General features: G+C 38.1%; 1 protein-coding gene across 2 annotated transcripts; it reads right to left on the minus strand.

Moving 5' to 3' along the window:
- Positions 1-340: 340 nt before the first annotated feature.
- NUP107 (nucleoporin 107) lies at positions 341-27,712 on the minus strand. 2 transcript variants are annotated; one of them, XM_071552256.1, is made up of 28 exons: positions 27,620-27,712; positions 26,809-26,894; positions 25,041-25,130; positions 21,504-21,619; positions 19,607-19,742; positions 18,987-19,090; positions 17,065-17,192; positions 16,708-16,756; positions 15,343-15,414; positions 14,782-14,870; positions 13,887-13,965; positions 12,829-12,942; positions 11,858-11,948; positions 10,634-10,710; positions 10,061-10,120; positions 9,559-9,704; positions 9,407-9,455; positions 8,307-8,376; positions 7,768-7,886; positions 6,002-6,040; positions 5,413-5,563; positions 4,321-4,427; positions 3,267-3,369; positions 2,929-3,089; positions 2,628-2,753; positions 1,839-1,952; positions 1,385-1,552; positions 341-674 (listed from the first exon to the last, which is right to left on the minus strand). In XM_071552256.1, exons 1-28 carry the CDS (start codon positions 27,625-27,627, stop codon positions 567-569), a joined length of 2,760 nt encoding a protein of 919 aa, XP_071408357.1. In that variant the 5' UTR covers positions 27,628-27,712; the 3' UTR covers positions 341-566. The 2 variants fall into 2 exon arrangements, with proteins under 2 accessions (XP_071408357.1, XP_071408356.1); XM_071552255.1 differs by having other exon boundaries at positions 21,504-21,640.
- Between the last annotated feature and the right edge of the window lie 229 nt (positions 27,713-27,941).

A 27,941-nucleotide genomic window follows, 5' to 3' on the forward strand; every position in this document is an offset into this window, starting at 1 on the left:
GTTCAGAATTTCATCAGCATTTTAGCAATTCCACAGTGTACAGAACAGCACAAGCCCTAAAAAGGCTGCCTTCTCTTCTGAAGGGCTGGAGGGAGCCCCTCACTTTTGCTTTTAGGCGTTCCTTTCCTCCAGCCCCAAGTGTTTGCCTTCTCCTCCCCTGCCTTCCACATACACCTTTCTGCAGTCTCACTTTTCTCCCCACTGCACCCATGCACATTCTTTTCCTGCCATGTAATGTTTTCAGTCTAGGAGCAGCTCTTTCTGGCATGTAACAAAAAGGAGGTTCATACAATCACCATATTTATATGACACTTTAGATTAGAACAAACAAACGTTTTCTCTTTTTGAAGCACTTTTATTAGAAAAAAAATTTGATGAAAAAGGTTGTATAACAAATAACATCTCTGAAGTTGGTCAGAATTTTTCAAGTTTAAATTGAAATCTGAGGGTGGGGTTCCCCAAAAATCAGAAGAGTTTGTCCCAGTAATGGTTTTGTTGTTTTGGGTTTTTTTTATGTAACCAGAATGTCCGTGTTCAGAAATCTTTGTAAGTATCTACATGAAAACCTATGACTGAATTTCATATCCCAAAGGATCGAGATCCTGGTCCAGAAGTATCAGAGAAGATTCCCTCAGCTTCTGTAGAAGTTTTCTGAGTTCTTCTTTGGAAAATACCTAAGAGTAAATTAAAAACCCCAAACATAATAAAGTTACATTTATTTGCAGTGAATAATGCTGACATTAGAGTAAATGGTGGTTAATTAAGTTACTATTTTTTCTAATGTTTCTATTTAAGATAGCATGAATATCAGGCATTTCAGAATGACATTTAATAAGGCACAGGAAGCTAGCAGCAGCATCGAAAACCCAAAGGTAGGCTTGAGATAGCTCTGTCTCATTTTGAGGTTGTTTTTCAGGCTTTTGGAGGGAAAGAAGGTTAGGGGTAAACCAAGTGCTCCAAAACAAAGCCTGCTTACACAATGTTCCGAAATGAAAGGTAATTGTAAAACCAATTACAATTCTACAGCTCAGCTTAGAATCATAGCATTGTTTAGGTTGGTGAAGACCTTTAAGATCATGGAGTCCCACCTTTAAACTTATTTCAATTCAACAGCTCCCATCTAAAAATTAGTAATTCCAGTATTCAGAGGAACTGCTTGTCAAAACACTGGCCATCGTCCTCAGTGTTTCAAAGTTAACTCTTTGATTCCCTAAGTCAGAATACAAGGAAACCCTTTACTACTGCTGTGGATGGGAATCGACAAAGAAACTTATAATGTTAAGGAACATATGGCATCTTCCTCTCTATATAGAAGCTTCTTCCACAGCCAACCCACAAAGCTTTTGAATGTCAGCTGAGCTGCCTGCAGCTCTCCCTAACTCACCGTGTAAAGCTTGTGCCGCTCTGAAGCGACCATGTCAGCCAGGCGCAGGCATTCCTGGTACTGCCCAGTGCTGTGCAGCACCGTGTGCAGCAAGAAGCACATCATTGGCAGACACAGCTTTCGCAGCAAAATCATCTGGTGTGTTCGCTCAGGGTCATCCTCAGCATCCTTACCAGAGCAAAGTAACATATTAGGATTATGAAAATCTACTTTTAAAAGGCAACTCAGCATAACCACGTCATTAGTAGCATCAGACGCAGAACACTGGGCTAACCAGCCTAGACTGGACTGTGAGATATGATTTCTATGGTAACTGAAGGGGAAGCAAGTTCTAACCAGTCACAGCAAGGCCAGCGCAAATTAACAGGAACACATCAAACTAAAGGTGACAAAGGAACACCTGGGTACAATTTATGCTTTGTGGTCTGTAACATGATATAAAAACTCATTTTACCTCTCTAACATCAACCATCCATCCTCCATCAACAAAAAGCAACACATTGTACATCTTCTCTTTAACATCAGCTGTAAGAGCATCCAAAAGGCCTTTCCAAATGCCATAATCCATCTGGCAAAGAAACAAAAAATAAACCACTGCAGAACAGGATAATTTCCAAGGCTATTTTAAAACAGACTCTTCACCAGCATGCAACAGTCAGCGCAGCTCCAATTCAAATTAGAATCTTCAGCCAATGGCTAAAACTTAAAACCTGCTGCTAACAGCTATTTCCATCCTTGCTTAATTCCCTGTCTAGAATCAGACAGATTGTTCAGAAGCAAAGCTCCTCAAGGAACATAATTTTAAACAACTTATTCTGCCATGCTTATAAAATAAATGTTTGTATTAACTGAATACTGGCCATATAAAAAGAACTTTTGGCAAAACAAAACTGCACCATCTTTTAGATATAAAAGGTGATAAATACAAGAATAAAGACTTAACAGCAAAATCGAGTGCTCAGATTTATTAATAACACTGACAATCAACACATTATAATGAATATTTACAGCTATATTACAGTATTTTATGCAAAGCTGAGTCACATTAAAAATTCAGAACTTATTGTGCAGTGCCACTATTATTCTATTGTCTCATACTCCCTTCAGCCTAAAAATAGAGTAACTTATAATAGAGTTCTTAAGCAATACAAAATAGCAGTCCTCTACTCTGTTTCATTGAACTAAGACTGCCTCCTAAGCAAAACATAAAAGTTTACAGTAAATAACTTGGACTTTTACTTACCTCATACTTCTTTTCTTTATGTTCATGGGCCACTTTTTCAGTAAAACTTGCTTGTGGTAACAAAGAAGGCTTCTGTGGAGCTGAGTTCATGTGTTTAAACCATTCGTTAAAGGTTTCATGGGCTTCCTGGATTGCATTGAAAACACTGTTTAGACATTTTTGACTCATATAATGACCAGAAGGTCATTACATGCACAGCTGTAACCAGAATTTAAATGGACAAAGCTAAAGTTTCACCACCAAGTCAAAACCATCATTATTTCTAAGTAATACCTTGGAATACTGCCTCTTTGAAACTCACCAAATATGCACGAATACATAAATGTTCCCGTATAGCATTATCATCTTCAGCTGGAAGTGGTGTATCCATTCCCTGTTCTTCCCATTGGTTATATATTTCTGCTATAGAGTCTTGGGGAATCTTCACAAACACATCTTTTGCAGCTTCATGTTTCTTCGATGCTATGAGAAGATGAACTAGGTATCAACAGCTTTGCAATTTCCATACCTTATTTTCATAAGCTGGAAAAGCCATGCTTTTAATAGACTAGATTCAAAGTTACAGCAAACATAGTGCCAAGAGCCAATGACAACAAACCCAACATTTAAAAAGTCTACAATATTTGTGAAGCTTAATACCCAAGAACTTCCTCATGATTGCATTGCTTTGCTTCAGTGCTTCTGCCCTCTGTGCAGGATCAAATACAAGCCAGTCAATCACATCTATTTTCAGCTGATCTGCCTGTAAAAACCAACACAGAGATTTACTACCATTTCAACCATACAGCTGATGTTACACATGTTAAATCTGGGCAGTGAAATACACAAGTTTGGAAAGCATTACGACATAGTAACAGGGATCACTTTATACATAGGCTTAGAAAACAACCTCTGCAATATGGAATAATAAAAAAATAATTTCTGTGTGTTCCCAAGATATTGAGCATCGTATCTCAAAATTTTTTATGGATTATGATGCATTTTCCTCATACTTTAATATGAATACACTGTATAAACCTCGTTTATGGGGCCCTTGCTATAATCTTCAGAGCTGCCATCAGCCTGTGTTAGATAAACTACATTCTTGTCTTAGAGAGCTTAAACTTTGTACTGAACAGCAAAAAACCTGCCAAATATTTGCAAACAACCCTTTGCTTTCTAAACAGCACTTTGAATACAGGCTTTTAACAGTACCTAACTGTCCCTAAAGTACTGAGTTGGATCCAGCTGATGCAAGGAAACTGTCCCTAAAGTACTGAGTTGGATCCAGCAGTGACAAGGAAACTGTCAGCAAAGGCAGCGTCTACTGCAGCTACGAATGTCACTTGAGCATGTTAAAAGGTACATCTGGGATCCAAAGTATTAATCTTCATAACCTGCGGAAGCTACAATAACATCCTACTCTCAACTGTGACGTAGTTTGCTGTAGACATTTCATGGGCTTTATCTTCACTTAATGTTTGCACACAGACATGGCTGCTGAGCAACAGACACACAAAGATCAAGGAGAAGCTGAAACAGAAGTTAAGGATTTCTGCACTATCCTCATTTGGTCACAAGGAAAGTGCATTTCCCTTACCGGCTTTTTCACGACAATTTCCACCAGTGTTCAAAGAAAACTGTGGATCTTATATGGTCAAGGGCTCCATAGTGGATTGCAAACTAGGATATCTGCTCTGTGAAGTTTACTCACCTCTGTTGTGCCTGTATCTAGCATTTGATCATGATGGCTGAATTCACCAGCATCCTTCTTGCGGATGTTTTCAACAACAGTTTTTGTTATGGTTGCAACATCCAGACCTGGGTTAAGAGAGATCTATATAAGAACTACCATGAATTCAAACTTGACACAAAAAGAATTTCAGACTCCAGTTTTTGATCTTATGCCTTACTACTAGTAATTCTTCTTCACACACACACATGGTTGGAATAAATTTTAAGCTTTTGAGATGTGTAATTTATTGCAGATATTTTACAAGAATGATATTTAAGAGAGAATATCAAATATGAGAAAAAGAATAAGACAACTAACAAGTTTTTCAGTCTGTGCTGAGGACCACTATTTGCTAAGACTACTGATTCCTACAGTTCTGGCAGCAAGACTATAATTTGACAGGAATGTACAAGGAAAAGCTGAGAATAGTTCTTTTACAGATGCTCAAGTAGGATGTTTTATTTTTGAAACCTTAGCCCAGTTTAAAAGAAAATGACTGAAGAATGATTGAACAGAAGTTAAGACACTGAAATCTGCAGTAAATCTATTTCTTTGTGAATTCTGAGTGTTACAGAGGCATTGTCAAAAAATGGACAGAGTGCTGCTTCATTGTAGTCCCTTTTAGTTGGATGTATAGGCCTGGAAGGAAGCTTTCCATTAATGCAGCAACCCACCATGGCTAAGAAAAAGCACTACAAATAGGACAAAAACACTGAAATACTCGTGACCTTCCTAAATCCACAAAGAGGTTTCTCTGAAATAATATGATCATGTCAAGTTTCAGAACCTGTATTTAAGACAGACAGCTGGCTTCTAGTTCTTGGTGTGTTTGGATATAATCCAGCAGCCAGTGACATTTAGTTTAATTCAGAAAAAGAACTTCAATTCCAGGTTAGTTACAACACATGTATACACCTACGTGAAGAAGTGATCAGCAAATTAATTTTATTTAATTGAAGAATAGAGACACAGGAAGGAAAAAGCTAGGAAGCTAGGTCGTGGAGTAAAAACTACTGAAAGACAAAAGAACCCAGGATATAAAATTATAATCGGAACTTCAAGATCTCTCACCTGCATCTTTTGCTAATTCAAGGCAGTGGTGGCGTTGATCGCTCTCAGTAACATCTTCAAGAAATAAAGCATACTGAGCAACAGCTAGCTCTGGGGGCAAGTGGCTAACATAAAATGCTATTAAATCTGTGTGCTTCTCGGATACCAGCCTCTGCAGAATAAAATGAAAATATAGGGAACAAGAAGGAAATATACAAGAAGGAAATATGCAGAAGATGCCCATTATTATATAAATATATATATAATATATAAACATACATTATTCCTCTGTGTAAAGACAGAAACATGTTTACACTACAGTAAAAACATGTATTAGGTAAAAATATAAATGTTTAACAAATTTATTATTACTTTATTCTGATGTAGAAAGATTCCACTCAGCTTCTAAACAAGGATCAATAGAACTTCCTCTTATTTAAGAACTGCTGACAGAAAATCTGCATATTAGGCAAGTTTCCATGTATATCTCTTGAGAAAAGAGCATTAGCTGCACCAGAGTCTTTTCATCCTGTAACCTTAAGTCTCCTTTTCTTCCTCCTTTATGTCTAAATTACATTACAGAAAGCAAACTATATTTCTGAAGGCTTACCTGAATGTAGGTCTTTAGGACTTCAACAGAAACTTCCTCCTTATTACAAAGAAATATAAATTCAATTTTAAATCAGATAATGTGGAAAATAAAATAGAAGATACTTTACAGGCTATCACTATTAAAACAGACAAAAGGTTACTTGCTTATTCTTGCTTCAGTAATCTACACAAACAGGCTCAACTGGAAGAACTGTTTCTCTTGGAGTGTGTTTAAAAAATATGCCTTCTAATCCAAAGATTTAGTGTTCCAAGGCTTTTCATATTCAGCAACTGGATAATATAGACTTTAGTCTAACTTGAATGTAACTTTTAAAATGTTTTTTATTTTTCTTTCCATTTTCTTGTATTTTTTTAATTAATAAACAAAATGTTATGCACATATATTACTATTGCAGTGTACCACATGCACTGTTTCATTATAGAAAATTCTAATCAAACAGGGTATAAATGTCACCTTGCTCATCATAGTCTGAGCACCTTAAACGTCTTTAGCCAAGACTCAAGTGTTTGTTACTATCAAGAATTATCATTTTAGTTTTATATGTGTAAATTAAAGACCTTCATCTAAGCAAATTGTATACAAACAACAAATACTAAATATCATCTGCCTCCTCTGCCTGAAATCTACTGAGGGCCGATCAAGAAATCATTCAGTAAATTCACTTACTCCAAAATTGTAGAGGCAGAATCAACAGTTACTCACAATCCCATAATGGAATTCATGTAGGAAATTGCACCTTTTTTGTCCTCTCTGTTAACCATATGCTCATGGCTAGTTCTACTATACTTTAGCTTAAAGACCTACTTTATCAAATTTTGAGTCTGGCTGAAAAATTATTATGTATACCTACATACACACACACACACACACGTTCCTCTTATTTACGTAAATGTTAACTGACTTCAAAATAAATTTCAACAAGGGAATGAAACAGTGATTAGAGGCATGAATAAACATAGTAACTCTGAGCTGTATTTAAATCACCTAATGAAAACACACATTTGTCTTTTGCCAAAAGAGGTTATATTCAGAAACTTATTTGATACATCAGGGCTTCTAAATTTTAAAACAGTAAAAAAGGAGAGGTTCTAATTACTTGTGATTTCCCCAGAAGAGAGTAATTACAGTTATGTGATCCATCTGCATATTTAGCACAAATAGACTAGGTAGTTAGTAGGCTATATTCAGTTCGTATTTTGAGGTAACGTGAAAGTTACAGTGAGTAGTAAAAACTTCAAGCAAGAACATTTATGAGCTTACAGCAGCAATACATACAGTTCCAATGACTGTCTGTAAGAACATGATATATTCAAAACATCTTGGCTGCTATGAATATGCCCAACACTGAAGTCTGAGTCAGGACCTTTGCAATAAAGGGCTTATGAGTGAAATCCACCATCCTCAAAACCAATTTTTAAGCTGAGCTGGAGGAGAAGAGGATGCTCTTTTCTCATTTTGGCTGTTGTATTTAGGCTTCAACATCAACAAGTACATTATTTAAGCATGCAGCTCCTCATCAGCCTGGTAGTAATTTGCTATCCCTCTATGTTGTTTATAGAATCATAGAATCATAGAATCGATTGGGTTGGAAAAGACCTCCAAGATCATCGAGTCCAACCCTTGGTCCAACCCCAGTCCATTTACTAGATCATGGCACTCAGCGCCACGTCCAATCTGCGTTTAAAAATGGACTTGCACACAAGCATTTCTACTTTAAAGACCAGCTACTGCTACAATCACAAACCAAATACAAGTGAACTTACCTTAGTCTGCATACCCAAAGTGCGGAAAAACAGAATAAGATGTGTCATGAAACGAAGGAGGTGTCCTGGGAGCACACTTCTGTCTTTGGAAAGCCACCTGCTGAATTCTTCCATCAGACCTATAGTCAGCAATAAATGTCTGCCTTAGCTGGATCATGGGAAAAAAATACCTAAGAAATATTTCAAAATCATGCATTTATTCAACAAATGTAATTTAGTCTCAAAAGTCCAACAAAACAGAACAGGAACCATTTTGGAAAGATGTACTTGTTTGGCTTAAATATCTACTGTATGTATTTTATCATTCCTCAGGAAAATTCTTGCATATATCCTGACATTTTTACATGATATCATGACTTCTTTGAAAACTACCTTATATGTCAATCTGCACAAAGTCCCTACTGTTTTAGAGCTTAGCTTTAAGGTGGAGTTTGCCTGCTGCATGTTTCTAAAAATCCATTCACATAGAAGTTTCTGGAAAGGTCACTCAAAATAATGTAGTCAGTTGACAATTAAAAATCCCTTATAGAAAAGCTCACCATCCACGTCTCCCAGTATAATGAATTTCTGAATCACATGATAGTGTTCTTGATTCTCCTCTATAACCCTCTGGAAAAAGAAGAAGAAAGTTCAAACTTCTAATAAAATCTTGTAGCCTAATGTATGAAGAAAACAAACTTCTAAATAAAGCAAAGGTTCCTCAGGGGAGAAAAAAGCTATCCTATTTCAAAGGGTATTCTTCACAAAGAGCAAGAGAAAAGGCACTTGCTATCTCCATGTCAAATTACGAGAATATCGACAAACTGAAAGAAAGAACAGAATACAGATCTGTGCAGTTAATACTTTCCTTGGAAGAGATCCAAGACTATGGGCTTTTTGCTCTGAAGAGGAGAATAAACAATGATATTACAGATAACGTATTCTACAAAGTCACAGAAGAAGCAACAATGTGTATAAATCCTTAAATAAAAGGTCTGTGAAAGTTACTTGAGGAAGAAGTAACTTTCTCCCCTATAGAAGAATTAATGCATTAATGCAAGAAATACAATCCAAATGCACCTCTAAATTTGCTATATGCTGGGAATTTCACTATGCTGCAATGGCAAATGCAGCTGGGTGTATCTGTAGCTTGACTGCATGTCTTTGTCTTAGCAATATGATAGATGCCATGTGCCCATGCCATCAAAGATAAGCAAGCGTAGTTTCAATTTAATCATTGCAAAAGCAAAGATGCTTTTAAATTTTGAAAGGCCTGTTTTGAAATACACAAAAAAGTCCTATAAAGAAAATGCAATGTAATCAATCTTTGAACATTTTATCAAAGTGTTAAATAGTTGATTTACTCTGTCTGCTTTGTATGTCTGAGAACACTTGACAGTCAGCTGTTTCTTTAGCACACCCAGCTGGTTCGTCATACAGGGCAAAACAAAACCTGTAAAATTTTCATCATTAAATGATGGCAGTATATAGAAAAATCTACTTGAATTGAGAAATAACATATTATAGAGGTAGGAAATATAAAACTGGATCAGTCATAGTGCGTATTTGAGCATTTCATTAAATAGTGCAGCAAAAACAGAACCCAGAGAATAGTTAAAAATGGTAAACAGTGAGGAGAAACACTTCAATTATTACATACTTTTTTGTCTGTTGCCTGAAGTTCTTCAAAAACCTTTTCTGAAGTCCAGCTTCAAAATAGGAGGGAAAAGACAAAAAAAAGTTTGAGTATTCCAAACAGATCACACAGCATGCTTTGTTGAGTGTAGGAACATAATTTTACTTGAAACTCACTTTGTTTCTAAATAATCTCTAGGGAGCTCTTCCATCTCCTCTGCAGTTATTACGGAGGTTCGTATTTCCTGCTCAACTAGAGTATCCACCATGACCCTGAAATATGCCCAAACAGTATCGTCCCAGGTATCACAAACTGGAAGAAGCTACGATTAAAAAAACAGAGCAAAAATTATCAAGAGATGGAGAACCATCAGAACCCAAACAGAGCAACAATAACTGAGATTTTTGGACAACAAAGCAGACTAGTACCATCTTAAAAAGCAGCCTTTCCCTCATCAAAGCAGGATGACTTTAAAGTCAGTAGGAATAACACTAAGAAAAAACTATCATATATTTAGTTAAAACATGTCAGTCCTACAATGAGCAGAAATATTTGCCATTCTCCTGTTTACTGCATCTTTAAATAACCAGTAATTGCAGTATTTCTGATATCATTGTCACATATGAAAAGAAAAATGCACAACTACCAAACACCACTTATCTAGGAGGCTTGACATACCTGTTTGAGGTTTCCACTCAGAGCTGCATAGATTGCTCTTTCGTACCTATTAAACTGCTCCTAAAATAAACAGTAAAAACACCCAAACTTTTAATTACACAGCACTTAAGGTTTCTAGTCACTTTACATTTTATTAGAGATTAATTCATTGCAAAATATTCCATTAACAAATGAAAGACCACAGGACACACCAGGAACCAAAATAAGAACAGCAAGTGACTTTCTCTTCACAAGAATCCCCTTGTAACTTACCTGAAAAATTTATATTGACCTGGAAAGAAAGCAGCACTTTTCCCTTCCCATTCAACTAAGTCAAGATGAAAGTCAAAGTGTCAGTGGTTTTACTTTCAACCAGAAAAAAAAGGCAGACATTTCCTGAAAAATTGGTGCTGATTATGTAGATTTCTAACTACAATACATAAATGTATTATTTCAGAAGTCCCCTTAAAAGCATTAATTGTAAACTATACAAGCGGCAAATACAGAGTGGGTAGGTTTACTTAAAATTGTGTTTCAGAGTTCAGAAAAGTTCAAATGTGTGTGTTAATATCAAGCCAACCAGCATTATCTTACCTCTTCAGCCATACGCCAACAACTTATTTTCCAAATACACCTGTATGGATTGCCTTGAACAGGCTCCAGCTCTTTTCCTACATGCAAAAAATAACATCAAAAAAAATGGGGGAAAAGGAAAAAAAATAAAAAGTGCTATTAAAGAAAGAGAACCCAGTAACAGTAACATTTTCTGTTATTAACCCAATTTCAATCCCTTTGAAACTCTTCCCAAAGCATTTTGATGCTTTTCACTGGGCCACAAGGTGCCTGTTCTGGGAAGTTTGGTAAATTTGTATCTGTAAGTTACAGTATTTTAAAAGCTTAGCTGCTAGCTAGCTTAGAAGAAAATTATTGTTTTGGCTATAACATATCTACAATGTTAACATTTGGAAAAAACCAAAGTTAAGGAAAAAAAAAGATAATTTTTACATCTTAAGGAATCAAAATATTTAAAAAATGTTACTGCTTCAGTGCTGCTATTTTGCATGAATGTGCATAAGGGCATTCAAACCCATATAACAGCAGATGCAGCAGGTAGACTCAAAACAAGCCTAGGACACTGGTGTGGCATGCAGGCGTAAGTGACAGCCTATCAGGATTTGATAAGTAGGAAAGTGTTATGCATTCCACACTCAGCTGGAACCAACACTTAGGATTCGTTCTTAAATTCCTTGCTAAATCCTGCAATGTTCTGAGCATAGAGAGAAGCGAGCAACTGTGTCACAAATGGGATCATGTGCAAGGAACTCCAGAAACAAGGAAAAAGGTAGTTTAATAATTTTCAAATATTTTAAAAGCATCTCTTTTTCCTGCACTTATATTTGCTGAAATGTAGCCCTGCTACACCTTTCTGAAGATGGATATGGAGTCTAATTTGAGTCTGTAAGCAACAAAATGTGTACTACGTGCACAAATCAGATATTAAGAAAATGCAGACTGAAATATTATCTGGAGTTGGAGAAGATCTGTCCAGAACTCTGGGACATCCACTCCCTAGTGATTATGCCTGATTTTAAAAGAGAAAGTGACTTTAGGAGGTTTAGATGAATTCAGTGAACTCATACTTTCAAATAAAGTAATTTCATATTAGTTTTTACACATTCAACAGACATGGGAAAATATATTGGATACAAAAAAAAGGCTCGTAAGAAAGAGCTATTTCTCTTTGCCACAAACAGATATTAGGAGAAAGCCCTCTGCTCTATTTTTATATCTGTCTCAAATGCACTTTGGAGCAGATACCTCCATTTATGTTAGGATCATGATACAATTTCCAGCCTTCCAAAGTTGCAGCTCTCCATGCCTGACCACATCGTTTGCATAAGCGCTGTGCCTGAAAAATAACGGATTTTCTCAGCAAGGTAGGAAAACCTCCAGCATCTTCTTTGAAAATGTGAACCTTATTAAAATAGTTAATTTGTGTAGAAATTGTTGTATGTGAAAAATAAGCACAGAGTATCTTAAAACACTTGGAAGACTCAAAAGTAAATATCATTGATTTTTTTTCACTGAACTTTTTAGTTTTTCAGTATTTATAGCAATGAGAGAAATGTGCTACAGCCTCATCTTTGTTAACTTAAACAGCTGTTATGCATCCTTCTGACAAGTTTAAGTGTTGTCCTGGTGCTTAGACGTATAATCCATCTCTTCACACAGTCATCTACTTTTCCAGTTGACTTAGACTTCCAAACCCCAACTGAAGCTGTGCATTTATATTTATATTGCCCTGCAGCAATATGCTCACGTTCCCATACCATTAGAAAATGTATAGATGTGTACCATACTGGAACAGAATACAAGCAAGGAACTATATTCCTAAGACTAAGGTACTTGGCACAAGAATCTCAAGTCTCCTTTCCCCCTCTTACTCAACTGTCATTATATATACCTGTGTGATAATCCACTGATGACTACAGACACAGTTAGGAAGTTCTCTGAAACATTCTGTGTGCTTGTCTGGCAGTGTTTAGTATAAAGCCACAACTGTGAAAATATACTGCCAAACAACCAAAAGACCCCAAACTACATTTCTTCCCTAACATCTACTCTACACCCAAAATTACTTAACTAAAAGCAAGATTTCATTAAAATGTTAATTTAGCAGTCGATATCGACAAATTGAAAATCACTACAAGACAAATTTAAACATTTAAATATATTTCATTGGTTTTAACAGTTAAGATATTTTAAATCTTAATTAAAAGTTATGCTACCTCATCTGTCATTCCTGCTCTGATGAGACTGAAGAGATACTTCAACAACCTTGCATCATCTTCTCGGTCCAAATCATCAAGTGGCAGTTTCTGTCGTATAGGAGCATCTGGATCCTGCAAGAAAAAAAGTCATCACTCATCTATACAACGCCTATATATCTCTTCCATTAACTTCCTGCCCTGTTTTATAATTTGAAGTCACTTTTTCATGTTGGCACAACAATCTGTACTATGTAAGTAATATCGAACATATTACTGTTTTACCTCTCTCATTTCTTTTATTCCTCTTCTGTCACTGTTCCTGTCAGAAGGAGCCAATGCAATTTACTGACTCCACTGTCTTGTTATTTGCCCCAAACGTCTCAGCTTCTACCTCTTCTCCCCTTCAAATGTCCTTTCCACTTCTGTCTATCCCCCTACCAGACTGTTCTTGTCCCCCACCTTCAGTCTGAGAAGGCTTTTCACAACAGCTGAACTAGCTTTTGTTTAATCCAAGCAGACTTTCTTAAGCCAATCAATACCTCAGATCAGTCCCCAATAGAATTAATCTTCTACGACTGCTTTGCTGTTACTGGGGCAGTTCATTACCTCATTCTACTGGACAGTCCTTTCTTTCCTTGCCTTCTTTCCTATTAGCTTTTACTATAGTAGCTCTCAAGGAATTGGATCAGGACATGGTTTCATTGTACTAGCTCCTGCACAAAGACAGTATCCCCTTATCTGTAATGGCTCCAATGGCTCCCAACCATTTTTCTGAGCTTTTCTGGTTAGGAACACTAGTTTGTGTCAGACATAAAAAGTCATAATAAAGCCATTTACTTCAACAAATGGACCACAAATACTTGTGATGGGGTGTGGGAGTATGGAAGTGATCGCTGAAATGAAACACAAGTCCACAGTGATCCCGAAAAGACCTTTTGAGGTGCCCCGCCTCACAATTTCTGTACTAATTTTTAGATAGTGCAACTATCTAAGAATTGGTGGAAAGCTGTGAAAATAGCATATATGCTGTTTCTAAACCATTTTGAAACCAAGCCTTATTTTCATATAATACTTACCAACTCTGTTACCAGAGCTCGAGAATTTCCAATGTATGAACTTGACTGTCGCTGCTTCAGGGTATGCAGTGTGTTATCCCTGAAAGTAGTGAAATATTTTATAGGAAAATGTTTTTTTAGCAAGCATCTTTTAATAAGACCCAAATATTGAAAGATATCTTTTCTTACATGGAATATGTTTACAGAACAGACACTTGGTTTGGTTGCTTTATCAATGGACTGTTGTGAAAATGCAACGTTTCACAAGAAGTGAACATTGGAATCAATATGCATATCTTTGCTCTCTTTCAAAAGCATCCATTATTTCAATCATTCTTGTATTTAACTATTAATTGACTTCTACATAAGCAAATTTTCCCATTAGCCTTCACTATAAAGTCAGTCTAGGGCAGAAATTCAACTTAAAATAAGCACTATTCCAAAAGCATCTATTCATTGGCCATTAAAAGTAGGTTTATCTAGGCATATAATGTGAAAGGTAGTCTTGGGTCTTTTCTGCCATAAAACACATCAGTGACAATAAAGATGACAATAATGGCTTCTAGAGAAGAGTCAATGACACAAAGAACTTAAACAGGCAAAAATTAAAGACAGAATAAGAAGTGACCACCCGAGAAACACATAACAGAAATCATCATCTAGGTTAAGATTAAATTAGGTTGGTTTGATGGTTTTTCCTTCCATTCTTGCCTCCCAAAATGCAGTAACTGACTTGTGAGAAGATATATTTCAGCAGACAGGTAAGAAATCTCAAGTTTTACGTCTATGTCTTTAAAGAAAAGAAGTAAATGCAGTGAACAACTTTAAAAATCACTTTTTTCCAAGAGTGATTCTGTGACTGTGAATCTTACACCTGATGAGAGCATGTATATAATTAAAGAAAGTCTGAACTCACCAATATACTGTTTTTGCATAAAACTCAATATTATCGGAGAAGTCCCCAATTTCATCCTTAGCAATGCTCTCTAGCCAATCTACCACCAGCTGGAATAAAATTGAATTGCATTTTTAAAGCAAACATATAAAAAATAATACTTTTACTGCCTTCCTCTCATTTCTGGATCTACTTGTTAACTATGTGGCAGCCAAAAGGCATACAGACCCAGAAGACTATTCCACTTGCATTTTAAGTATCCAATGTGAAGCTTGTTGGCACTTGATCTCTATTTCTCACTGGATGCTGCAGTTTATTAGTGCTACTTAAAAGTTTATTAATCACAATCAACAGTAACAGATTCTGCAAATGGGAAGAGCTCTCAGCCTTTCATCATCTCCAAGCTAGCCTGAAAAACCTTCCTCATCTTTAGACACTAAAGAGTGTTATTTTTATCCATAGAAGGAATAATACACTGGAGTGAATATAAAAAACTATTAGAAACAACCTCAAAACATGCATAAAGCATTATTGTTATAAATACTTAATTTTTGTTGTCATATTGAAAACTTTTCGTCATACCTGACTTTGTCGAACAAGTGAATCTTTTTGGAAGAAATTTTCTATGTTTGTTTTTTCACTAGCAGTTAAAACCTGTTTAAGAAAAAGCTGATTATTACTTCATGGAAAAGAAAACTACCACAAAACCAGAAATACCAAACTGCGCATGTACCCATAATTCATAAGCTTTCTAAAAGTTCAGTATGTTTTCTCTCCCCATTCCCTTTTCAAAAAATGGATGATACTATAAATTGTTTTATTTGCATGACCTTTGACATCCAGTTACACTAAAAACTCCAAACATGAGATTCAGAATATAATTCACAAATGTATGATGACAGAAAGGTTTTAGTTAGTAGATCCATTGATTCCACTACCTGCACTCATATTATTCTAAAGCTCATTTGTTACTATACATTTAAAAGATGACATTTTCCAAGATCATATGCACATTTAGCATAACCAAGTGAGAAAGAACAAAAAAAAAAAAAAAAAAAAAACCAACCAAAAAAAATCAGCCCCAGAGCCCTGATCCTTCTATCTGATCTGCATTCATTTAGCTTTCATTAGACTTGCAGTAAAAAAAGAACACGAGATGCGTTTTCCTAAAAAACACAGGTAGGAGGAGACTTGGGGTTTTTTTTGGCACAACAGTGTTTAACAGTGACAACTTCGCAGTGGGAATCCTAGAGGAAGCTATTTGATGATGACTAAGAAGAAAGCGATGATAAATTCTACAAAGGCAGAGTCTTTTTACTTATTGTTTTGTCTTCCTAAGCATATTCTGGCAGCAAAGACTGGAAGTGCTGTATTGACATAGACAAGATGACTACAGATGAAACAAGAATGCTAAAAAAATTGGACTTCTCTTGAAATAAATTGGAATCAGGATTGCAAAGGCTAGACAGTTTGAGACCACATGTTCTTCCTTTAGGAAAACCAAAATTATCTCTGACCTATGGGAACATTACAGCTATTGATGCAGCTTTTAAAAAGAAATAATTATTTCTATTGAATTTAGGTTGTCATGTGCAGAGACAGAGTTTGGACTCAATAATCTTTGTGGGTCCCTTCCAACTCAGGATATTTTATGATTTTCCAAGTGTATGTGGAATACTCAAGGAAACAAAATAATAAAAAGTTCAGAGTATTTTTTACACTAGAACCCTCTCTTTAGAGCTTAATATTTGGACTTACTCTTCACAATACATGCAATAATTTAATACTTGTCCTGATAAAAATCAGTCTCATTTTTCACTTTTGAATTTTAAATGCCCGCAATTTTGACATTGTAAAAATAAAATAAAAGCATTTAGCCTGTATTTTGCTAATTTAGCTTTTTATATCACTTAAAAAAACCTCCCACAAAAATAAGTCCACACTCACTGTGATATCAAATGCAGTTTCATCTTCCAGTGCAGACTGTATTCTGTCTCTAGAAATGAAAGTGCAAAATGTTAATGATTAAAATAAAGCAGAGAAAATATATCAGAATGCATAAATAAAAATGCTTAAAAAGCCTTTATAAAAATGGGTTTTTTTAAAACATACTAGAAGTTGCAAACATAGTAAGAACACAACTTTCATTTCTGTAAATAGATAATAAATATATCAGAATGTAGTTTCATAAACATTTTATTAATAGGTACTTAATTGCTTCACTCCCTATTTATAAACTCATAAAAATATATCCAAGACAGTCATCTCAGTGCAAAAACGTCATGCACTTTTCAAAGGAATTACCTATAAAGTGAGGACAACAGTCTCCAAGTTACCATCTCCTGCTTCAGAAGCCACAAGACACTGGCAGTTTTGGAAAACTTTTGCTGTCCAGGAGTAGCCCGATAAACAATTTTCCCAAGTATATTCACCTGAGGTAGACAAATTTATACACAGTTAATATTGCCCATCAGTGTGGGGTTTTTCCCTAAATACTTTCAACAACTGAGCTGGATTACTGTCTCAAAATAGGTAGATAATACTCCACATCACAAATTCCCTTAATTAGTAATAACAAAAACATTAACACAGACTAGACGAGTGGGTTTGTTTTGCAAACTGTACAAAACAGCTTACACTGTAAAATTTAAAAACTGGGAGGGGAGACACCAAGCACTGGGGGCAAAAAACCCCCAAACACCAAAAACACACACAAAAAAACTCCAACAAGCCACTAAAATCCTCAACTTTTCTTGCCATACACATCAGTATCAAATATTAAGTTACTCCTACTGGTATTTGTGAGAGCATTTATGCATTTATCCACGCCTGAAAGATACTTTTTCCTTTCTATCTCTGTTAAATGAGGGAACCCAATCTGCTAGTTACCACATAATTTACAGTATCACCAAACAGAAATTCTACTATTTTGTCTTTATTTACTATTAAGAAAGCCACACAATAAAATCTTTTCCATTGCTAGTTAGTTCCAGAGCTCCTACTACTGCCAAGAAGAGCCCTATTATATTTCAGGTGTACCAAATTCATCAGACATCAATATATTCATTGGTTTTCAAGTAAGAGGTGAACACAGATTTGGAGACAAGAAAGAGGTGTACCATCATGATGCAAGAGAGGAATACAATCTTCTGTTCTATTACCCACTAGAAAATATGAAGAGCTTATGGCTGCCAGGAACCACTGGGCTGATCTCGGGGTACAACTGAGAGGCAACATGATAACTCAGTGCTGTCCCTCCATCCCCATCCAAGCCCCACCAGCAACATCCAAGCCACACCTTTGAGCAGCATCCTTCACTGTACTCTTGTACATCCTTGGCAACACAGAGTCAAATTCCCTCAATTCCAAATGGCTTAAAACACCCACTCAATTATTCCCTGACCTTGCAGATCTTACCCATTTTCTCAAACAGGAGTTCCCCTATCTCACAGAATAATCAAGTTCACATTTATTTTCCTTCTCTTGACTGCTTCCCATCTGGGCATGCCATTGTGGTACAAGCCTCATTAAACAACTCACCATTCTCTGTTTCAGTCCCAACTATAAATTTGCACAAAAATGGGCTAGCAACCTCCCACCAAAACCACATTTTCCTAACATAGACATAGGTATGAAGTCTCTTAAAAAACTTAATCAGCACACCTTTCTTGTGATCAACACTTACTGACAGAAGCATTATAATTTCTTCCTTTCAAATTGTCAATCCCTGCTGATCCTGAACTGACAATCAACAACCAGTGAAGTAAACAACTGTGTCTAAATTCAGAGACACCTTTGAGCCAACATTTAGCTCTCTACGGAGAGCTTGTTAGTAATGTTAGCAGAGAACTTAAAGCATCGTAATACAATGATTTTATTTCTTTATACCTGAGAGAAATAAATACATTTTAATCCAGCTTATCAACATTAACAAAAACATCTATATATCTGCTAATGTGTATATTACCACGACACTTGAAGTGGAATGGCAGCCAGATGACATTTTTAGTATTCAGCAAGCTACACCATGGGTATTCCTGGGCCAAAGTAGTGTACGAGGAAGGAGTGATGTTCATTGAGTGATATTCAATGCTAGTGTGACTCATAAGACTGCAACCAGCTAGAAGATTTGAAGTACGTATGTCATGCACTGTGACTTCTCAGCAACATTGCTTTGAGAAGGGACTGTAAAATGAAGTAAATAAAAACCCAAGTAAACTACTTACCTGACTGTTACAAATAGTTTCATACTCATCCACAAGATCAAAAATGGTAGTTGACGTATGCTTCAGGAAGGAATGCAGAAAATCTGAGTACATGCTCATAGTAGCTAGGACAGATTCAATAAGGAACAGCTATATTAGTCAGATACAGCTCCATTAAAAAAAACCCAAAACAACAGACAACAAAAAAATCCTTCTGATGACAAGGCACCTCATCTTTCACAAATTTAATTGAGAACATTGATTATATGATTTATTTAGATCCTATGAAGTCAGAAGAACTTATCAGCTAAGATAGTAAGGTAGACAGAAGCTATGAGCTAAGTCAAATAATTATAAAAATTTTGCTGTAAATATGTCATCCGCAAAAGTTTTAACAGCACAACTAGTCCAGTTGTGTCTCACATCACTAGAACATCCCATTTTTTCCATCAGGTTATACAGAAGACAAAAACTCACAAAACTCCAATAAACTGGAACTGTTTAATTTTCTGAACTTTTTAAACCAGATTGTTTTTGACTAAGAAATATCAGCAAAATAATAGAGATAAAAAAAGAACATACATATTTATATCCCACAAATAAAGACTGTGGTCAATTATGAAAACTCCAGACTGTCTCACCAGCTTCCCCAGGGTCATCCTCACGCAGCAGTACAGCACTCATAGTGACATCTTCTGTCATATTGGACAGGTCTGGATTTACAAACATTCCTGTCTGCTGAGGGGAGAGTGCCATTGTCCAGCTACTTTCATCCAACTAAAACCACAACAAGAACATAAAGAAAATAAATCATAATCTCAGACATTACAAGCCTAGCTCCACATTTTTTAAATCTATATGAATGGTACATAAACAGAGAATCATAAAAAACTAATAGTGGAACAACTGTGGTTAGGTAAGGTGCAACTATGCCTTTAGCAAACAGCTCTGAAAAGATAAATTCTAACCTGGAAAAAGAAAAATCCCTTTTTTTCCTGAAAATAACAAAAATGGAAGTTAATCTAGTAAACCCATATACTGTAAAACATCATGTATCACTTTTCATCTTCAAACAAGCAAATCACTCCAAACTTTAATGTTCTATTATGCTAAATGCTTAGGTAGTGTTTCAAAGTTAAAAGGTAACATTGATTAAGTTGTAAAGCATCTTTGAAAAGTTAAGCAAAATAGCTAAAATTTGAATCAAACATTTACCTTTCAACCTTCTTGGTGAAGTGCTCAAAACCATTTATCAATCACAGCAAGGTATTTAAAATAATATCAAGCATCAGAATATTAAAGGAGGAAATAAAGACCTATGTGTACTTTGTGGAGAGTACTTCAGGTGAGGTGTTTGACAACATATCTGACATCAGAGCAGCAAAATAGCCAAAACAGACGACTGACAGGACAGCTTCCTAGAGGTGTTTTCATGCCAGCAATTGTATTCTCAGCAGCAAATAATAGTATATAAAGACCCAGAGATGTGCCACTGGCTGATTCTTTTTCTGAACTCTTTTCTACCCACAGTATTCCTCTTGCCTGATCTCTCTCTGCCACTATAGCCAACCAGAACAGAATGCCATAGTACTCCCATTGCAGAGTAAAAATAACAAACACAGTTCCAGCAAGATCCTATCAGGCCTCTGTCGGAAACACAAAAAGGGCTGATGAGTGTTCTCATCTACCAGCAAGTAAATTTTCCTGTCACACTCCTTTCAAAGCTTTTGTCTAGTCCCAAGTTTCCCCTGCTAATCTAAACTAGATTCAAGTCAGAGCAGTAAATGCTAACCTAAAATGTATTCCACTCACAAAACATCAGTTACAAGAGGGTCTGAAACAAAGAGAAAGTACCAGTGCTAAGAGCTGTATACATGTTAATCAACTAGGCCCCAGAAGCTGATAAGCTATAAATAAACAAATGGCCTGTATCAAACTACAGAAACAACTAAACGGGTAAATTAATTAAAATGCAGATACAGAGGGATGTCTTAACTTCTTTTGAGTTCATTTAAAAATAAACAGAGATAAAATACCTCAGACATTCCTACTGATAACTTTTCCAATCAGTGTTTTTCCAATAACATTGCAGTAGAAGGTAATTAATGTCATCTAAAAAGTAATCAGAAGAGTTTGTTCTTTGAAGTCCAAACCTTAACACCTAAGTGAAGCCTAATATTGGAGAGTGCTAAAATAAGAAAAATTCTTAAGTTTTAACTTGCTGACATAAAACAATTATCTTTGAAGAATTTGTACACAAGCAAAGTCAGGATTTTTGTAGTCACAAGCCGATGTTATGAAAAAGTTTAACACACATGGTGTATTTGGAAAGTCCTTAAAACCCTCTATTATTCCTCACTGCACCATCTCAAAAACCAATACAGTAATAACACCAGCAGCAAGCAGCAATACTACCACTAGTAAGCTTATACCAACCCACAGTTTGTCCTTGGTGCAAACAACACAGAAACACTATAAACTTGTAGTTTCTAATGTTTGACAAGAACAAAAGAGAACAAGATGCTCTAACCATCTTACCATTGACAGATTGCCGAAAAGTCCAGAAGGTGGTAGAATCAGAGGAGATTTCCCTCCTATTCCCAGGAGAGCAGACATATCCGATGGCTTCATGGAACTCCGAGGTACTGCTGTACCTAGAAGACAGAGAGGTTTTTCTGAAAACAAAAAATATTTAAAGTCACTATGGTCTATCCAGAAGCTCCAAAAAAGTGTTTTAGCAGAGACTGAAGTAAGAAATCCAGCAGCTGCATTCCAGGCAGAGCCTGAAGCAAGGCTGAATGCAGGTGTATATATGCACCAAATACGTGACACACCTTCAGTTACTGAGTTCATTGATAAACATGCATGAGCATGAAGAGCAGTACATCTCCAGTAACTCTTACTTGGAAAACAGCCTCCAAACCCTTAAACCAAAAGGCAACCACAAGTCTGCTCTACCAAGCACTAATCTGCTACAGATACTTCTGCACATCAGTCCAGTGCCTAATGTGTTCCCAGGAGTATGTGACCCATGTAAAGACTGCTTTGCAAGATGATAAATACCCAATCCTGTGTCAACAGGGAGATCCACCATAACAGATCATCCTACAAAACAAAGATCAGAGAATCTGCATCAAGACAATAGCTACTTTGGTCCCCTTATCACAAACAGCTTGGGAAGCCATCTAAAAATACTATTGCATCAAGGCAGTGACAGACAGGAGCTGCATCAATAGTGGTAAAGAGAAAATGACAGAGTCCCAACATTTTGTAGCCTATTTGGAGAGAGGAGTGCTTGGACAACCTTCAACCGCAGTTCTTGGTAGCACGACAGCTTCAGTCAGCATTGAGATCATTAATTTTTCCTTTTGGTCTTGAGGACTGCTGGAATCTGAGGCATCAAAAAATGTCCACAACAGGATATACAAACACAGGATATACAGTACCTAAGCTAAAATGAACAGTGGAAGGTGCAGCCATGCTCTTGGAGCTTGATGGAAAACACACTGGCTAGATGATGTCAAGAACACAGGAGTCCCCTCTATGAATGCCTGAATGATGACAAAATAAAGATTACAAGAAGAGACTGTGGCAGGGAAAGGGGAGGTAAGCCCTGATGATAATACATATGTGTAAGGAAGGGGCACATTGTTTACTTCAGTCATAACTAGTGAGGGAGGCTCCAGAAGACTACAGACCTTTACACAGTGTGTTTACCATCCAGTCAACACCAAGAACAACAGTGCTGACACAAGAAGGCTGATGCTAATACCATTTATCTTTGCTGCTGGCTGCCAAAATAGAAGCCAATAGATGTTACACTGAACAAAAAAGACCAAGGGACTACACAGAACTTGGCAGGAAGCCCAAGAAATCATGAAGAATATGTCTCTTTGGAGCTTTGTGCCTTTGCAAAGTGCCAGTTAGGGAAAAATCCCCAAATGTTCTCCTAATATGGGTCCCACTGAAGCAGAACATGGGATGACATTGGGAGGTTTTAGGGCAACCTGAACCTAGCCACCATGTGAGGTTCCACAGCTTTTCTGTGAGGTGTGCTAATTTCTTCTTCTGCTAGTGGAAAGGAACGTCATTCACTACTGATGCAGCCAATAAATAAACATGCAGAAAGGTCAGCAACAGAATTAATCTGTCACAAAAAGGATGGAAAAATATCTGAATAATAAAAAGCTACTGCAAAAGCAAAAGAAGGATGCAAATAGAAGGAAACAACAAACATACTAAGGCAGAGAAACTGAAATGATACTGGACATATTCTTGTGTCAGACAATGAAAATGAAGCTCAAACCCACTTTAAAAAGGCAAAAATACATTGTTAATCAGGAATAACCTAAGCAAGCAACTTACAAACATAAATGTTGCCTGCTGCTTGGTGGTTTTGTACATATTCAGGAATGTGTTTAACTGCAAAATCACAGAATCACCACACAGCTCAGTGTACTGGGTTTGCATGGCTAGGTTTTGGTAGTGAGGATGACTTCTGTGAGAAGCTGCCAGAAGCTTCCCCCATCTCTGATAGAGCCAATGCCAGCCAGCTCCAAGATGGACCTGCCACTGGCCAAGGCTGAGCACCTCAGCAGTGGTGGTAGCACCTCTGGGATAACAGATTTAAGAGGGGAAAAAAACTGCTCAAGGAACAGCAGCGGCAGAGAGAGGAGAATATGTGTGAACAACTCTGTAGACACCAAGGTCAGTGGAGAAGGAGGGGGAGGTGTTCCAGGTGCTGGAGCAGAGATTGCCTGCAGCTCCCATAGCAAGACAGGCTGTGACCCTACAGCCCATGGAACTCCATGGTGGAGCAGAGATTCACCTGCAGCCCACATAGGACCCCACACCAAGACAGGTGGATGCCGGAAGAAGGCTGTGACTCCATGGGAAGCCTGTGCTGGAGGAGGTTCCTGTTGGGATCTATAGCCCTGTGGAGAGAGCAGCCCAAGAAGGACCAGTTTGCAGGACTTGTGACCCTGTGGGGAACACATGCTGGAGCACTCTGCTTCTGAAGGACTGCACTCTGTGGAAGGAACCCACACTGGAGCACTTCATGAAGAACTACATCCTGTGGGAAGGACTCACGCTGGAGAAGTTCATGGAGGACTGTGTCCCGTGGGAGAGATCCCGCACTGGAGAAGGGGAAGAGTGTGAGGAGGCCTTCTCCAGAGGAAAAAGGAGCAGCAGAGATGGCTTGTGATGAACTGATCACAACCCTCTTTCCCCATCCCCCTGCATCACTGGTGGGGGATGAGGTAAAAAATGTGGCAGTAAAGTTAAGTTGCAGAATAGGGTGGGGTCAGAGGAAGGTGTTTTTAAATCTGGCCTTTATTTGTCAATATGCTACTCTGATACATTTGGTAATAAATTAATTTCCTCAGTCTGTTTTGCCTATGACAGTAATGGGTGAATGATCTCTCCCTGTCTATATCCTGACCCATGAGCCTTCAAGTACATTTTCTCCCCACCTTGTCCTGCCTGACCTGGGGAATGATAGAGCAGTTGGGTGGTGGGCAGCTGGCATGCAGCCAGGATCAACCCACTGCACTGAGTTGCGAAGGAACCTCTGGAGATCTCCTGCTCTAATCCCCTGCCCAAGGGTGTGCTGAATGGAAAAGGTTGCTTAGGACCGTGTCCAGTCAGATTTGGTTACCTCCAAGGACAGAGACTCCACAGACCGCCTGGACAACCAGTTCTAGAATTCAACCACCACAACAGTAAAAAAGGTTTTTACGTTTAAACAGAATTCCCTGTGTATGCTGCTGTGCCTATTGCCTCTTGCCTTTTCATTGGGCACCACCAAGATGAACCTGGCTCTCTTTTTACTCCCTCCCTTCAGGTATTTATATACATTGACAAGATCCACCAATCTCTTTCTCAGGCTAAACAATCCCAGGTCCTCTCAGTCTCTCATCGTATGTCAATACTCCAGAACACTGATCAACTTTGCAGGCCTTCACTGGACCCATTACAGCATGTCCAAGTCCTTCTTCTTATGAATTGTTATTAATTATGAAGTCCAAGAGCAGAAATCCTTTAACTAAACGGTAAGAGAGCAAGCAGTCTTACCTGGCTGGTGAAGTAACGAATTAGGAGTTCGGGAAAGAAACTGGCTTCTGGGTGTCATGTTTCCAATAGTGTCATCCAGAGGTGTGAGAACTGATTAACAGACAAGTTAAGAAACACTCTCCTAAACGTGCTTTTCTAAATGATTGTGACTACTTGGAAAGCAAAACTATGTTGATGTAGTTCAAATGTTATGCAAATTACACACCTTTCAGAATAAACCACAGTTCCATTCATAAGCCTGAGTTAGGTCACAAAATGTTAAACCAGAACCTTAAAGCTGGAGGGCTAAAATGGACACCACAAAGTGAAGTTCAGAAATATGAACACAACACGTCTGGGACTCCTCACAACTGCTCAGATCAAAGAGAGCCCTTTTGCCCCATGAGGAGGTACTTTATGCTACAGCAACCATAACAACTCTGAGTCTGAAGGCATTTTTAAAAAATGTGTTCTCTCTCAGTTTCAGGTGCTCTGTTGCTCTACTTTTCTTCTTCCTGTCAAGAACCAGGTTCAGTGCTTTGGGTATGATTTACTATGAAATAGTTGTATAAAAGTGTCAGTAGCCTGTATTATCAGTGTCCAGGAACACCTTGATTCCTAGGCACAACATAATCAGGGCAAATATCTCACTAGCTTTATTTTACATGCAAAAACCAGAGGCACAAGCAAATGTACTAGATTCCTTTGTTATTATAACCATAAAAATAACATTTTCTTAGCTGTCAAATCACATGGGGGGTTTTTCCTTATTGTAAAAAATGGAGGGGAAAAAATTCTGAGGAAATTTAAATCTATGCCTTTGTAGTCTTGCTATTACAATGGATGGAAAGATACACTGAATCATCACAATACTCTGATAACAGAATACCTGTAAAAGAGCATAAATCCATAAAATTAAGATATAATGAAGAAAACTCCTTTTTTCTTTTCCAAAAATTCAGACATGGAATCATCTATGACTTACATAGTTCTCTGGGTGGACATCAACCTGAGTTGATATGCCCAATAAAAACTGTAAAACACCACACTACATAAACATAATGAAACAAGTTTAGGAGATGGACAATGCAACATCCTTGCAATCACATTTAACTCACAATCAAAATAATACATCTTCATATAGTCAAAACCAATCTCTTACAGCCTCCCAAATATGCTGAATAATCTGTTCAGGGCCATTACTTCAACAGTTATGATATGGTTTGAGACTACAATGTAGGAAAAAGGAAGAGAGAGAGAAAACTCCATTCAGAGGAAATACTATTCTGTGAAAAGGCAAAGAATTGCATCTTTTGGCTTATCTCTAAGTTCTTCAGTCAAGGCCAAGTAACGTACCATGTTGTTGAAAATGGAGTACTTGTCTAAATGAAACTCATTCAGATTTCCTAAGTCACGCTGTCAGTCAGTCCTTACCATCCCTCCCTACTGTGTTAGAGTATTGCAATTCCAGTTTTGTTTTTGAACGTTCCTCCTTCTTGATGCATGGAAATACCACAGAAAGCTGACTACAGTAGAAGAAAATAAGAGACAGCTCTCAAAAGGAGAATTTTGACTGCAGAATACCTCAAAAATCAAGTAATAATTTCACATTACATTCATATATTCTTCATTTTAAATAGGTATAAAATAAAAAGAGTAACTTACTGTGTATTCAAAAACTATTCTCAGCATAATTAAAATCATAGCAGTAATAAAAATATATACACCTGGTGAACGCAGCAAGGAGCAGCTAAAGAGAAGACAAAAGTTCTTTGCAGAAAAAGGATACTAGAAACTCTTTTCTGAGAGCCTTGCTTCCGTCCAGGTCTGGCCATCTCTGCCTCAAGGGGGGATGGCATGTCTTCAAAGCCATTTCTAGAAAACAGCAACACAGACAGAAAGCAAGCAAATAAATTCAAGCAGAAAATACAAGATGTTTTTGTTGCATTAAAGTAACTCCACAACTGGGAAACTTGAAGTGTCAAGTCATCTCCAATTCTGCTACTGACATAAAGGTTCCTCTGCAGGACATCCAGCACTGCTCATCAGGTCAGGGAAAACGACCTCGCCTGAAACCCCATACTTTGTTCCTCCTACACCACAACAAACAATTTATTATTAAAAAGAAAAAAAAATGCTAATAAGAGATGTGACAATACGAAATTCAAATTTGAACTGAAAAATTCAGTTGAAAGAATAGCATGACCTCACTATTTGATTTTTTCCTTCGGATACACACACTGGGAAAGTCCACGTGTCTTGCAGAAGGGAAGGGATCCGCTCCCAGTTACTCCGGGGCGGAGGGGCCGCTCCCGGCGGGCGGTGATGCCTCAGCAGGCCTGGCAAAGGCCTCGCTCCGCGAGCCCTGAGCGATCCACAGCTCCCGGTCAATCCACGGGCATAGCCAAGAAACAGCAATCAGATTCAAGCTCCCGGGGGACACAAAAACCTCCGGTACCCGCGGCCGCCGCTCCCGCCCCGCTGCGTTCCGCAGCCCGCAGTGTACGCGCCGGCTCCACCGCCGCCGGGCCCGTGTCACACACGGCACTGCACGGAACGGCACAGCCCCGGGCGGCAGCACCGGCCGTCTCCACGCTCACCTCTCCATGGCAGCGGCCCCAGCGCGGCTCAGCCCGGGCTGCGCCTTCCGGGCTCCAGCTTCCCGCCTCCGTCAGCGCCGGCCCTCGGCCCGGAACCACACGGCGCCTTCCGCCCGCGCCGGGCGGGGCGACCGCGCTGCACATGCGCCTGCCCGCACCGGCGGGCACCGCCCGCCGGCCCCAGGCATCGCTCGGTCTGCCAGCAGCGCCGGCCCCGCGCATTGCCCGCACCGCTCGCCCGCACTGCCGGCACCGCGCACCGACCGCACCGCCCACACCGGAGCGGCAGCGCTGGGGCCGGCCAGGCCGTGGTGAGAGTGCC

This window comes from Pithys albifrons, chromosome 3, assembly GCF_047495875.1.
Source record: "Pithys albifrons albifrons isolate INPA30051 chromosome 3, PitAlb_v1, whole genome shotgun sequence".
Taxonomy (NCBI): Eukaryota; Metazoa; Chordata; class Aves; order Passeriformes; family Thamnophilidae; genus Pithys; species Pithys albifrons.

Coding starts and splice junctions, on each gene's coding strand:
- NUP107 (XM_071552255.1), bottom strand. Junction 14,871..15,342: donor CACTTGTTCGACAAAGTCAG/GTATGACGAAAA, acceptor ATTTTATTCCAG/CTGGTGGTAGATTGGCTAGA. Junction 1,553..1,838: donor GGATGGTTGATGTTAGAGAG/GTAAAATGAGTT, acceptor TGCTCTGGTAAG/GATGCTGAGGATGACCCTGA.